Below are 14,512 nucleotides of genomic sequence, written 5' to 3' on the forward strand. Positions count from 1 at the left end.
CAATTCTTAAGAAAGTACCCTGTTATATATAGTTTGATATTCTGGCAAGGTAAAAGTAGAGCAGCTTCTGTGTACTGGCCAAAGCATATAGTTCATCGAATATGTTTATGTCGCTTCTAACTTCTCATCCAAGAGGCTTCCTCAGTTCTTGACTTGGTTTAGAGGGAAGGTGCTGATTTAGAGGCCGGGCGAGCTGCAGCTTTGAAGTCTGCACTGGATTTACAATTTCCAGCCCAGAGGCTCTTCTTGATGCTGACAACATGTTTGATATGTGTTGCAATCCATTTCTCACGGCTGCATTTGGCCTTTGCTACACTTGGCCAGACAGACCATCTTGTAAGCCGTGCTGACTTCCAGAGAGACACGGGGGAAACCACAGCTGTTGTCCTTCCTGCTCACTTCTCATCGTTTCTCACTGCCCGTCCTCTCCTCTGTGCATATACCCAGCTCTGCATTCACTTTGTCTGTCAGGATATACTATTCATGATCTTGTTTTTATGTCTTCACCCCCTGCTGCCTATTTTATTGATTATTATTTATTTATTATATTAAGTTCTTTCCTAAAAATGTTTATTCAAAACATTATTTTTATGGAGACACACTCTCTCTTTCTCTCTCTCTCTCTCTCTCTCTCTGTTGCCATGATAACTGATAAGATAAATTATTTAGTGCACAGGTGAGATTCTCTAAATAATTTTCATGGAATGTAATTCTTGCTGTCCTATTGAGAAGAAATTCCCTCCTCCATACTCAGCTGGAAGCGTTTCATGTTTAAAGTAGCACTGCTTTTAGAGAAAAGAGTTGAAACAGGATCTCCCTCTGTTGGAACATATTATTCCAGTTGCTTTCTCCTGTAGTCATTTGTTTTGTTTTGGATTGGACCGAGGCTTTTCTTTGACCTTTCTTCGTATTTTAACATCATTGTTCATATTGATTTTTATTCATTGAAACCTGCTATCAGTTATTAAAAGAATTGAATTGTGTTTATGTTCCGACTGCTCAACCATGGATTTTGTGCTTCAGCTGAATAACATTGCTCGAATGGTTTTATTACTTTTGTACTAAAGTGTATTGCTTTGTTTTTAGATGGTTTATTGTAGCACTTGAATAGAATAGAATAGAATAACACTTTATTATCATTACACACGGTGATGCAATGAAATTAGACAGGCTTGGAGAGTTTATATGCACAAAACATTGTTTGCGTCCGGACAGTCAAATGGAGCTGAGCCATCTGATCATCTGAGACCAAAAACTTCTTACAAGAAAGAAACCATAATCTCTTTCAAAAGATGAATGGGTTTCCTGCTTCTCTTTAGTTACATATATTTGGGACTGAGGTATAACAAAAATGCAGTGAGCGGCCCAATGTTCGTGATCACGTAGTCCAGCTCTGATCCTGGAACGAATGTCTGTAAGATAAAAAAGCCTTCTTTCCTCATCATCATGTCCTTTAATCTTTCAATCCAGTGTCATCACTAACACAGAGGAGTGGGCTTACTTCAAAGAACTAACCAAAACTCTGACTCCGTTGGAGGAGGACATGTTCCACTTGGCAGAGGGCACCCCAGGTCTCAGGATTTACCTCTGGCCCAAAGAGAGCGTCAATATTCCCATGAAATATCAGAGCCTCCTCTGTGACCACACCATGGCCCCCCAGGTAGAGTGGAGGACAGGAGTTTGTGCTGTTGCAACGATTAGGACAAGTCATCCTTTTAAATCCATGATGGATTCGTCATAATTGTTGCAGTAACACATTTTTAAACCCATTTCAAGAAAAATATTTTGAATTGTTTGGACACGAGTCGTCCAAAGATGGGCTTTGGCTCTGGCAAAACGGGTGATGAAAGCAGAAAATGCTAAATAAATGTATTTTAAATGTTCCACTCAGCTTCTTGATTCATTTTTTTTATATATCTATTTAATTAGTTATTTGCTTCCTGTTATGCAGTAGTAATATTTTCTCATTTATACAGTTGTTTGGGCAGATGATCAATACTACTAGCCATTGTGTCTATAATCATATCCACACAGGGACCAAGCTTCCTGCCTCGAGGCAAAGGTTCTCAGATGGCCAAGAAGAATCTGTCCAATATCGTTGCTGCCAAGACGATCAAGGTACAGTGTCCTATTCATGCTTTATACAAGGCGTTTTGGGTACTAGAACATCTTTGGGTGTTTTTGGTATGTAGCCTGTCTAGATGCATTGCGGATGTACATCATGTTTTTTCTGCAAAAAAAAAAAAAACTACTTAACTTTGGAAGTTTTTAGCTGGGCAGTGAAAGTGTTCATTAATTACAAACCAGTGGAGGAAGATAAAGAGTCCCACATACTTCAGAGATGACGTTGAGTTGCGTTACCCTCCTGGTACATACAGTAAATCTGACATCTAGTGTACAAATACACTCCCAGACAACTCTATAAGGAGTGGCAGTGTGCCGCCTCCTGCCTCCTCCCCTCTCGCACACAGTCACGGCGCAGACACAAAGACCGCTTTGAAGTGTCATGCGTTTTAAAAAGTTACACGAGCAAGATTGTCAAGAAAGATTATATGGTGGGAATCACTTTTATCTCTCTAAACAAAGTTTATCTCCGCCAACTGGCAAATGTCAGCCTCAAGAGTTAAACTATCTCCCAGTGGAGGACAGCTTGACATGTGGGGCTAATCTACTTTAAATTAACCATGCATTTAAAGTATTATATTATCATAGACCCCCCCCCAATTTGAGGCACTCTCTCACCATTTATAACTTGTTAGAAGTTACAGAAAAGGAGAAACAACGTGAAAGTGCTCGCTGGGTACACTTCAGATAAGACAATGCACTCTTCACCTCCCTGTGATGTCATGCCCTCTACAGTCCCTTTATACTTCAGCGATCACAAAATACTGCTCCTCATGAATTCATTCCAGATGTGGCCTTAAAACCAGGCTGTTGCTGCTGCCGCAAAAAAAAAACCCAAACAACCCCAAAACTGTATCTATTACTGTGGGCTAACCCTGGCGTACTCCTATTGTGGAGCTGTCCGTGGTGCTGAAAAACGCCGCTTTTGTTTTGTCATGTGGGGGGAAGCGTTGTTTCAGGGGGCCCTCCAAAACAAAGCGGCGCGTTTCAGCACCACGGACAGCTCCACAGCAGGAGTATGCCAGGGTATAGGGCAGCCATGGGCAAACTAAGGCCTGGGGCCCATATACGCCCCACCGAACTTGTCCAAATAATATCATTAAATACAATTTTACTATAAACCTCCTTAATTTTCCCTTTTTCCCTGTAATGCTTCCTGTAAAAGGCCAAATCCTTTCATGTAATGGCTTTTACATGTAATTTATATTAGTTCACACAAACACTCCAGCCTGGCCCAGCCCCTCTGTCAAATTTTAGAACCCATTGTGGCCCGTGAGTCAAAACGTTTGCCCACCCCTGGGCTAACCTCTTATTTTTAGCAATATCTAGAAATAATAATGCTTTTTATGTAGAGCAGGGTGATGAACTATCTGCCAGTCTGACAAGTGTGTGTGTGGACGTGCCTACAATGTGTGTGTATTTGTATGTCAGTGTCAGCACTGCTCCTCTGAGCAAAAGCCCCGTCAAGAGGTCAAAGAGGTCAGGTCTGGATCAAATATGTGTCCTGTGAAATTGACAAGCCTCTAACAGCAGAGCTGTCAGCATGCCGGCTTGGGCACCGCCGTCAGTCAGAACACATGGCTGGAGTCAGATACGGGCTTGGATGCGGCCAAAAATCTGACTTATCAACGATTTGGACAGCGGCTGTTTGCCAGGGATCAATACTGAAAGTTAATTTGTGTTTTGTCTGCAACTCTTAGCGACATTTGGAATATGCTGTTTAAATGAAGTCCCTCCTAATTTGCCTTTTTTATGTAGTAGCATTCCATAGACTTGGATGAATGGGTGTACGATATAATGTCACAAATTTCTAGGGGGCAGAATATATTTTCCTTTTTTTCATGTAGATTTTGAAGAATGTAGACGCCCAGACTTTGTTAATCTGCTCTTGCAACAGCCTCCACTCCTTTGACTTTTCAAAAGATTTTGGAACCTGCCTCCAGGGATTTGCTTCCTTTCAACCAGAAGGGCTTTAGAAAGGTTGAAGTGGGCGAATAGTTTGGTTCAGACTTGGTTTTCCAGTTGATCCCAAGGGAACTTGTGGACTTAAAGTGTGAATAATTGAGTATCTTCTCCCGAATCTAGCTATTACAGCTGACACAGGACAGGTCAAGAATTCATCACAGGGCACACACACACATGAATATTCACAGCTTCCATGTGAGTGTTCCAATTTTAGTATATTTGTATTTGTTTGTATATATGTATTCATATGCAGCCTCTTGCAATGAGCATAGGCTGGTATGTATGGACATATTTATGTTGAGTTACACAGAACCTTAGGGCTATTATAATGCAGCACATTTCAAAAGTGTATTCAGAAGGTGTGTGGGGAGTCAGAGAGAAGCCAAGACTGGAGTGAATAATGTGCATCGTCGTCATCGTATTCTCTGGTGAATTTTTAAATGATATGTCTCACGGGCTGTTTCTAAAAGCAGCTTTTGTTTTTGTCACGCTGTTGAGAGCGGAACCGCCTGAGGAAGAAAAGGCGATCATTCCAGTTCAGTGTTTCACTCAGTCAAAGAATTACAATGTCGGTATTCTCTTAATGCCTTTCTCATGTAACAGGCGCAGACGTTTTCTCGCTTACATAGGGAAAAACCTACAAAGATGATATCAGACATGAACCATGAGACAAAACACACATGAAGTAATGAACACATATTATAGAATAGCTGACAATGATGGAAGGTATAATGCTAAAGTGCCATTTGCTATAAAACTATCACGCTTGGGAGTTTCTAACCCCTGAGTGAGGTCTGAGTGTTTATACTCCTCTGATGATGACTCAGCAGCAGTTTTGTTTCAGCGGACGCGACATAACGCAGCGAGCGGCATGCTGACCATTCTCTCTTAATCCACAGGTGACATTCAAATCAGAAGACGACAAGCCTATGGCGATATGCCAGATAAATGTGGAGCCAACTCCTCACGTTGTCAACCAGACGTTCCGGCTTTACCACCCCGAGCTCTGCTTTCTCAAGAAAGCCATCCACCTGCCACCATGGCATGATCCTGCAGGTAGGACAGGTTCCCCCCACCCCCCCCCCCCCCATCCTTTGTTATACAGTACTGCATTATTTTGGTCTTGCTTTTTAGTTAATCTTCATTAGGTACACTGACTTACGCTCCTAGAGAAGCAGAAATGCATACATAAATATGTACAAATACATATTTTCAGTACACATGGTGGCTAAGAATGATGTATTCTACCTTCATTTCTTTTTTTTACTAAAATATCAACATAAGCAATCTGTCAGGAGAAAATGACAAAAGCATCTCTCCTTCCACTGCAGGAAATTAAAAGCAAGAAGGAATGAAAATAATAAAATGAAGAAAAGTGCAGCATGGATGCTATAAATGCATTATAATATTAACCTGTTTAAATTACATCATTATGTCATTACAATAGGTTATATAGTAATAATAAACAGGTAAAGGCAGAGAACAGGAATAGAACATAAATATGTAAAGCGTAGTAAAATGAATGTTTCCCCGCATGGAGATGTTATTCCTTCAAACTGTTTCAAAACACCATCCAAGGGGATGTCAGGGATATTTGATATGGATCAACTGATAAAAGTACCTGGTAATTTCCTTTTCATATTTTGTAGTTTATAATTCATATTTATTTAACGTTCATAACTCTGCTCCATGAACACCCAAGGGTTAAACATTTTAATATGTTTTCTGGTAAATATTCTTAACTCATCGGATTAATTGTGGTTGAACTCAAAGCTTTTTCCATCCTCTCTGGATTGATTCAAAAAAACTCTCTGTTTATTGGTGGCGCACACTTTAAATCTTGAAACCATTGTTCTGTATTGGAGCATATAGGTTGAGCCAATACAAACACCTCAGCTCCATATTATGGACCTGTTCGGCTCTAATGTCACCGATAAAGCGCCATCCATCTCAACATACCTCCCTAATCTGGTACACATCTCTGCACGTTGACCTTTCCTTCTCTTTCTCTTTGCGTCATCAAAGACCCAGATGCCAGAACTCACATTTCTGTACGCTGCAGCGACCCCGACGTTATCTGCCAGACAAGGATGCAGGTGAGAGATGTGCTTTATTAACTTAAAGTATTGCCCTTGCCCCATACATTCTTTCCCCTTTACTTCTCTATTTTAAAACTCTGTTTCTGTCTAGGTGCCAGGGGAGCCTCAAGATGTCTACCTAAAAGTGCCAGGGAGTCCAAGTCCCAAAATTAAAATGTTCTATGTGATGGTTTTTAGGTACGTCTTATTTACTGAATAGCCGTATGCACAGACATACAGTGTAGCCTGAAGAGACATTCTATTTTAAGCCATTTAAATGTTTCATGCAGGCTTAAATTAATTAACTAATCAGATGGAAATTTGATGGTTTAACTGCCCGAAGTTACATAATCCATCCCTTTTTTTTTCAAATCCTCATCCAAATCAGTGCAGTATTTTAGAAGAGTTTGTCACGTAGACCAGTGTCGTTTCTTTCTTATATGATTCTTATGATGACAACCTGACTGGTTGAATATTTACTGTTAAGCTATTTTGCATTGGATTGCATGTCATAGCAGAAAGTCTGTATTTAAGCAAAAGAGAGGGGCCATTTACACATGTAGCTGGGGGTAAAAAAAAACCCTGAATATCCTTCCCCTTCCGCTTAGAAATTGTTTTTAATCCACACGACCTGATAAAAAAAAAAAAAAAACTCCATCCACATATAACCGCATAAGTCATTAAGCACATTCATAAGCATGCCACACCTTTTGGCAGCAGTACTTCCCCAAACCCTATCCAATCAGAACGTTCCGTCTCTCGTCGTCACTTTCTCAAAACATGAAACATGGCGCCAGGCTCGTTCGTGTGGACCGACAAGGAGGCAGAATTACTCCTAAACATAGTTTTGGAATATAAAGTCAATATATATTCCAATAAGCAGCTTGACAGGTGTTAACGACAACACAGTTTTGAAGACATCCATGTTGTTTCTGAACGTAAACGCTGGTCACACGTGATGTCACAGTAGTGACATTTCGAAACGTAAAACTCCGGTCACAGGCGTCCACACGCAGACGTGTAACCAGAGTTTTCAAAAATCTTCACTTTGGCCGGAGTTTTTCAAAATACCTTCGTTATTAGTGACAGAAATCTGCGGTTTTGTGTGGATGCCAAACTGTACGTGTGTGCGTGGCCTTAGTGGACCTTTGCGAGACAGGGCAGTCTTCCTATTCTGGAATAATACAGTTTTCCACTGGATCAATATGTGTTGTAGTAAAAAGAATGTGCACAATGTGAGCTTAGTGCAGATTTCAAACAAGAGAGTTATGGTACCCCATTTTTTAATGCATGTCCTCGGTGGTTTGCTGTATATTTGAAGAGAAATCACTGAAATTACTCAAACACATTCATCCCAGTCAACCTGGGATGTTTCAGTTTCACGGAGATCTGAAACTTAGGCTTTTATTTTTACAGGAATACATGCATCTGCAACATCTGTTGCATGGCAGTGGAAGCCTGTATATGCTAAATGTGTCATTAATCAGCACCGTTAATCCAACATTAGTGATACAGTTTCCATCTTCAGAAACATAAATCAAATTAATTCTAGTTCTAATATCCCCAAATGCTCCTTTCGTGCTGTTGTCACAGAGTAAGGTTGAGTAGGTGACTCCATCGCCTCCCACTCACAGCTCTCAGAGTCAGCCAGAGCCACGGAGACTGAATTCCCTTCTCCTCAGCAGTGAGTGTGTGGGGGGTGGGGGGTTGGGGGGGGGGGGGGGGGTGGAAGACGATCATGCTGCTGCTTATTAAAATGAGAGCACAGCCATAGATCAGCCCTCCTCATCTCCGACCTCGTGCTGCTCCCACTGCCTCTGCGGGGCACCTCAGCTTAATTGTTGCTGATGATGTTTTTCCTCTGTAGTGACAAGTGGATGGCGGCGCCCTCCCAGATCTGGCAGATTTACGTTCATTTCCTGGAGCGAGTGGATATCAGCTGTGTGATTGGCCAATGCAGCTGTCAGTCACTGGTCCTCAGGGGGAAGCAGGCTATTCGCAGGGTCAAATGTTTTTCATCAGACCCCCTAGAGCTCAAGGTACACATCCTGAACACGTCTCACGTCTTACTATGACTCGCCATCACTCGTCTGGTCAGCGCTCACGTCATCAACATCCGTCTGGTTAAAGCTTGTCGCATGAGACAGAAAGTACCTCACCTAATACCCGAGTCATTCTGTCTGATTTATATTTACTCTTCCTGTGCCCGGGAGGGGAGGGCCCGTCGCTTCGGGTCTGCTGTGTGTGTCAATAAGCCTGATAGTCACCAGGATCCAAGGATATTCCCGACCAGCTCTAATCTCGTGTTTTAAACACTCCAGCAGACGAACTATGAAATGCGTTGCTGCTGTTTTTGCTGCTGCTGTCACCTTTTGATAATTCATGATCTATTGGGATTTAGCCGGACTGTCTTCAGTTCCTTGAGATTCTGGAGGGTTCTGTTTGGCAGTTGGACCCATGAAGACCTCTAGTGAAAGGCTTTATTCTATTTGATTGGAAGTGACTACTAATTGCATCCTTAACACATTGTTGGGCCAATGTGTAATTTGAAAAACAAAAAAATAACAAGACAGTAGTTGTTGTTTGTTTGTTTTCAGATCTTCAATTTTTCATACAATTAAATTATTTGGTTTATTTTGACCTTATTTTTTGTAAAACCACTTCTCATAATTTCCCATCTCGAGACTTAGTTCTGTTTCCTGCATTAGAACATTTTAAACTGCATATCCAAATATGCCTTCATTCAAACAATGGAACACGACATTCCCTTTTGTTCTATGCCAAGGTTAGAATTGAAATCATTATCAATAATTTAATTTAAAAAATGCAGATTTTTGGTGTAATGGTTTTTTTCCTGTAATTCCATTGTTTTTAATGTTCCCGCATTCCTTCATGACAACATTTCCAGTTGGGACACAATTTGAAACTATTTGAAAATTAGCTGTGCTTGCATGCTCTCTGAAACAGGAAAATGGGTTGTCAGTGCCAGATCGCCCTCCGTTTTAAAAATGGATGACTTGGTATACAGTATATATGTGTAACTGGGTTTTAGGGGACGAGGTTAGACGCTGCTTCTCACTCAGAGGCACAGAAGAAGCCACATTGCATATTACCCAACATAATAAACAAAGCCTGTGACTGTCACAGCCAGCATGGATGCAAACAGGCACAAACATCCCCTCCCGGAAGAAATGGGCGAGTGGCTAAAAAAGCGTCGGCTGTTTTCACCGTATGCATCAGCGGCTGCTTTGATCTGACTCTCGGCAGGTTAGCTCACTGTTGAATTCATCAGAGGAGTCTTACAAAACAAGATAAAGCTCACCGCCAGAGAAAAGCCAAGCTCTGATTGAAAAGGAGTAGCACAGTAAATCTCATTCTTGCATCCTCCTGTATTTCTGTCACTTCCACGAATCTCTCATTTCATTTTCGGCTGCCTCTCTTTATCTTTTTCATGAAATTGTTTTGCCCTTTCTGTCACCTGCTCTCTATTTTACGTTTTCCTTACTTTTCTCCGCAAACCACAAATTCCAATTAATTCTGTTCTCTTGTGTACATTAATACCTCCACATACGAGCGCTGTGACATACGAGTGATCTGAGACTTGAGAAAACCTGCCAGCAAAATTTTGCTTTGAGACACGAGCATAAATTTGAGACACGAGAAACTTCCAGATGCTGCCGCTAAGTGGCCGACGCGGCGAGCGCACTTCACTCGTTCAGTTATTCACCACCTTCCGTACTCGTCTCCCGTGTTGTGTTTCCAATTCTCTCTGTAGGTGGACCCAGAGGGCGTGTTCGTTTTACCTCCCTCAGCAGTGCAGGAGCTCCAGCTGAAGGTGCAGCCATGGCGAGCAGGCAGCCACTTCTTTTTTGTGAATGCGGTGGATCTGGAGCGCCGGCGGCTAGTGAGCGCTTGGCTTTTATGTCTCAATGTACACCGGCCTGTTCTGTCCAAGGTATGAGTTTTTATTTGTGGCATTAATGCTTAAAATTATCATATCTGTGCTTTCATTTTGCCATCAGCTTCACTAAATGTTCTTGCCCTACGCTACACTACTGATCCAACAGGTTGACCATGATCCAGTTAATGAGCCCAACACTGACATTTGGTGGTATTGAAGCAGTCTGGTGATTTCGAGGGTCAGCTGAACATTCCCTTCCCATTTATGAAAAGTGTCAAAGGTTAGGGCTAGCTGATCCCAGACAAGCACCCACAGCCACTCTCCCCTATGACTGCTGTCTGCCTCTAACTGTGGAAAGTTAACTGCGTCCGTTGACTGTTAAGTTCCAGATTGGTTCTGTACAAGTTTGTTTGTGCAAAAATGCATCTGAAACATGTCCACGCAGGCATTTGAAGTATGCGTACCGGTTGATGGTGGCCATGGCAACTCAAAGAAAATCACCTACACCAACCCTTACAAGAGCAGCCGCACATTTGTGCTCCGCTCCGACCATCCAGACCTGCTGCAGTTCAGAAAGGATCAATTCCAGGTGAGATCAGAAAGGAACTCACCCAGTTCCTACTCTCAGAAAATCAATATTCTGACTGATAGCAAAGGGAACCTTCATTCTTGACACACGCTTGCCTTTTTTGTTGAATGAGATGAAGACATGCAGATCCTTGTATTGCTAACACAGTGAGTCATTGCTGCTTTAAATGATTGATTGGATCCTATTCAGAATAGAGTATTGGAAATAACGACAAATGTGGGTGGCACACTGGTGCAGGAGGTAGTGCTGTCGCCTCACAGGAAGAAGGTAGGTGAATTGGTTATATCCATAGGTGTGTGTGTGAATGATTGTCTATGTGTGGCCCTGCAATAATCTGGCGGCTTGTCCAGGGTGTACCCCAGCTCTCGCCCGTAGATGACTGGGATAGACTCCAGCAGATCCTGTGACCTGCATTTCGGATAAGCGGATTAGAAGATGAATGAATGAACAAACACTTTTGCCATACCTAGTAATTAATTTAAAAGGTATAAACTGCTCCAGCTTTTCATTATTAATGTTACATTTTCAGATTCTCTTTAGACTGTTACTCTAAACTACTCTGTCCATTCTGAACCAAGTTGCAATTGAGTGTCTTCCTCAGCATTTTACACTCAAGTTATTACAGTGGTGATGCAATCAGACAAATGAGATACATCCAAGCTTCAGGTCATCTTTATCTGCACAGAATTATGCGCTGTGCTTCTGTTACTCATCCGTACAATTATGCATTGAAAGTTAAAAAAATTACATTTGTATACTCTGCATCAGTTTTGGGCGGCACGGTGGCACAGTGGTTAGCACTGTCGCCTCAAACCGAGAAGGTGCCGGGTTTGAATCCTATCTGTGTGGAGTTTGCATGTTTTCCCCGTGTCCGTGTTGGTTTTCTCCGGGTTCTCCAGTTTCCTCCCGCCGCCAAAAACGTGTGCCCGTGAGTTGTGGTCTGTCTCTGTGTGGCCCCGCGATGCGCTGGCGATGCGCTTGCTATGGGCGACGCGTCCCAGCTCGCCCATAGCAAGCTGGGATAGGCTCCAGCAACTCCCGTGACCCGCAAAGCGGAACAGCGGCAAGAGGATGGATGGCTGTATCCGTTTTGGTTCACGCTTGGCTAAACTCATGAATCGATCTGCTACAGACTGAAACAGCAGAAACATTCAGACTGTCATGCAGATTGTGCAGAAAAATTTGTTATTGTTCACTGTAATATAACTTTTATAACTTTGCTGTCAAGCTTGACAAGTGAGGAATAGGCATTGCTGATTTTGGCCTCTGAAAAAAAAGCTCATTTGTCAGATAATAGATGGGTGAATGATTTCCCCGTTTGCCTTTCAGAACTAGATATGAAGAATACTGTAAAGCCATCACCACTGCTCTTTCATTGTTGCGCTGTCAGATCCAGTGCTCTAAGGGCAGATTTATACACACAGACTTAACTAGCAGGGCCCTTGTCGTGATTTACTTGTATTCCAAGAGGTGTGTTAAATGGCAAACCAAATGGAGAAGGAGCATTTTAAATTAACAGGATGTAATGGAAGTGAGGCGAGGTGAGGTGAATGAGAGCGGCGGCGAGTTAAACACCACCGTTGTTTCAAGTATCCATGTGACTTTTAAAGAATTTCTCTCCCATGAAGCAAATATGGAGACGCATCTCTATTTTGGTGCACCGTCCTCGTCGTGATATAACTACCTGTGGGGAGGAAGCAAAGCAGTGATCAATATTGCTGTACTTTCTGAGAAGATTAAAACCTAAATCCTTGAAATGCATATATTAATTGCTATAAGATAGTTGTGGTCTTGTTGAAAAACGAAGATGCCCAAATAAAGACCTTTTGGAACTGATAAGAAAAGCGTTACACATTGTGTGTTTTTGCAATAACAGAATCCTTTTGCACTGTAGAAAGGAAGGAGGGATGTTAATGTGTATTTAACAAGTGTTGATGTCAATCCGTTAGATTAGAAGAATGAGTAATGCAAACAAGTTGGGGTTCCTTCATGCAATGATGCTCTGGTTTTAGGCAGCCTTCATTCTGTTCGGCAGTAGAAACTGTGTGGATAAGCCTTTACGACATAGATGTACCCCGCCTCTCGCCCATAGTCACCTGGGACAGGCTCCAGCAACGCCTGTGACCTGCGAGCAGGACGAGGACGAAAAGATTCAGGTTGTCTTGTCTACAAGAAGATGGATGGATTTTGAATCTTCATTTAAATGGAACCTTTTCTTTATTCACAGCTTCTGGGTAGTCGTTTGGAAATGCACATTCTAGATTAGAATCCGACTCCACGGTGGTTGCAATGATTTCCAATAGGTTGATTTCTTGTGTAACAGATGTAGCCCAGAACACCTGCTCATATCATTTGAACCACTGTCGTTTCATTCTGGCCCATTGTTGTCATTGAGAGACACTGTTGTGCCGTGTACGAATGCTAATGCTTTTTTCTTTAGAATGGCAATGAGGTTGTTTTCTCAAAAACTCAAGAACCACTGAAGAAAATACAATAAAAACAAAGAACATAACCAGTGTGTATAAAAATACGAAAGTATGAAGAAGAATAGTATCGCATCCAATTGTTGAAAAATGACTTAAAAAGAAGAAAATGACTTTGCAAGTCTGATTTCCTCAGGCAGGAGGTCCACAGCTGCAGAGCTCTAATTGAAATCAGCCTATTTCCTTGTGAAGTGAGGCGGGCCAAGGAAGATGTAAGGAAAGGTCCCGTCTGAAGAAGGCTGATAGCCGCTGGACGCACAGGCTGCAAGTAAATCTAGAATATCACAGAAGCAAGGCCATGTCCAGTTTTAAAAGTGATTGATAATTAGTAGTGTGTTGTGCACTTGAAAGGTGGACACAGCAGCATTGATGATGGGGGTTCTATGGTGCTGGTATCTTTCTGGCGCCTCACGTTTGAATGAGCTGCCAATGGAACATTGATTTGAGGGTCCATCCTTAAAGCAAACACTGACAGTAGTCTAGAAATGATGAGATGGAAGCACAGATGCCCTTTTCAAGGTCTGCTTGAGATAGAAAAATGTATGATTGTCGCGTACTACATTCTGGTAAATTGTTTGGCAAAAAACAAAGGTCAACAGTGATAATATCAAAATTGTGTGCTTTACATTTGAGGACAGAGCTTAAAGGTAATCAGTCAGGCTCGGGAGACCAAATAAAAATAACCTCAGATTAGGACTCAGTGTGTGCGAGTCTCTCCGGGATTTCATATTCTTGTGACAAGCCATGACAAGAAGATTTCTCTCGTGAATCAGTGGATCAAACAAACACCGACCAGAAGAGAAAGAACGAATGAGCAACTGAAGAATCAGTGAAAACTGATCTGCAGCATTTTCGTTGTGCTACTCTGTGCAGATCGGTGGTGGAGAGAGTCACACCATCGGACTGCGCTTTGCCTCCAGCCAGAGCCCCGGCTCGGTGGAGATACTGGTCTTTGTGAACAACCTGGAGGAGAAGACGGAAGAGACTTTCTGTGTGAAAGTCCACTACTCTGTTGTTTAAACAGGGGCTACAAACCGATTCTCAACTGAACTGTGTTTTCTGTAAATGTTCCGAGCTGTTGCTTTTGTGCTTTTTGTTTCTCTGCAGTTTAGCAGATTTCATATTATATTCACCAAAATAAAATCTGACTTTAAATTAATTTTTAGGTTTGAAAGTGAAAATGAGACTCCATGAGAGAAATAAACAAGAAGAAACTCCGATTGTGTGATTATTTTTCATTTTTGGATTCCTTTGTAATAATCAAATCAGCATGACGCTGATTCCCAAATGTGATCTGTCCCCACAAATGTCCTGCGAATGATTACCATGCAAAGACGGGCTGAGGGGTGAAGGCAATAACGTTTTATCGACT

At 42.0% G+C, this 14,512-nt stretch overlaps 1 protein-coding gene across 1 annotated transcript in view; it reads left to right on the top strand.

The window, feature by feature from the left end:
- Positions 1-14,160, top strand: part of LOC137913882 (nephrocystin-4-like) — a 103,709-nt gene extending 89,549 nt beyond the window's left edge. Inside the window, exons 21-29 of the mRNA XM_068757502.1 lie at positions 1,471-1,660; positions 2,035-2,118; positions 4,989-5,154; positions 6,115-6,185; positions 6,280-6,365; positions 8,035-8,206; positions 9,943-10,122; positions 10,514-10,657; positions 14,014-14,160. Of these exons, the coding sequence (XP_068613603.1) occupies positions 1,471-1,660; positions 2,035-2,118; positions 4,989-5,154; positions 6,115-6,185; positions 6,280-6,365; positions 8,035-8,206; positions 9,943-10,122; positions 10,514-10,657; positions 14,014-14,160 (1,240 nt within the window). The remainder of the gene's footprint in view (positions 1-1,470; positions 1,661-2,034; positions 2,119-4,988; positions 5,155-6,114; positions 6,186-6,279; positions 6,366-8,034; positions 8,207-9,942; positions 10,123-10,513; positions 10,658-14,013) is intronic.
- Positions 14,161-14,512: the final 352 nt, after the last annotated feature.

The sequence above is a fragment of the Brachionichthys hirsutus genome, unplaced genomic scaffold (assembly GCF_040956055.1).
Source record: "Brachionichthys hirsutus isolate HB-005 unplaced genomic scaffold, CSIRO-AGI_Bhir_v1 contig_304, whole genome shotgun sequence".
Classification (NCBI taxonomy): Eukaryota; Metazoa; Chordata; class Actinopteri; order Lophiiformes; family Brachionichthyidae; genus Brachionichthys; species Brachionichthys hirsutus.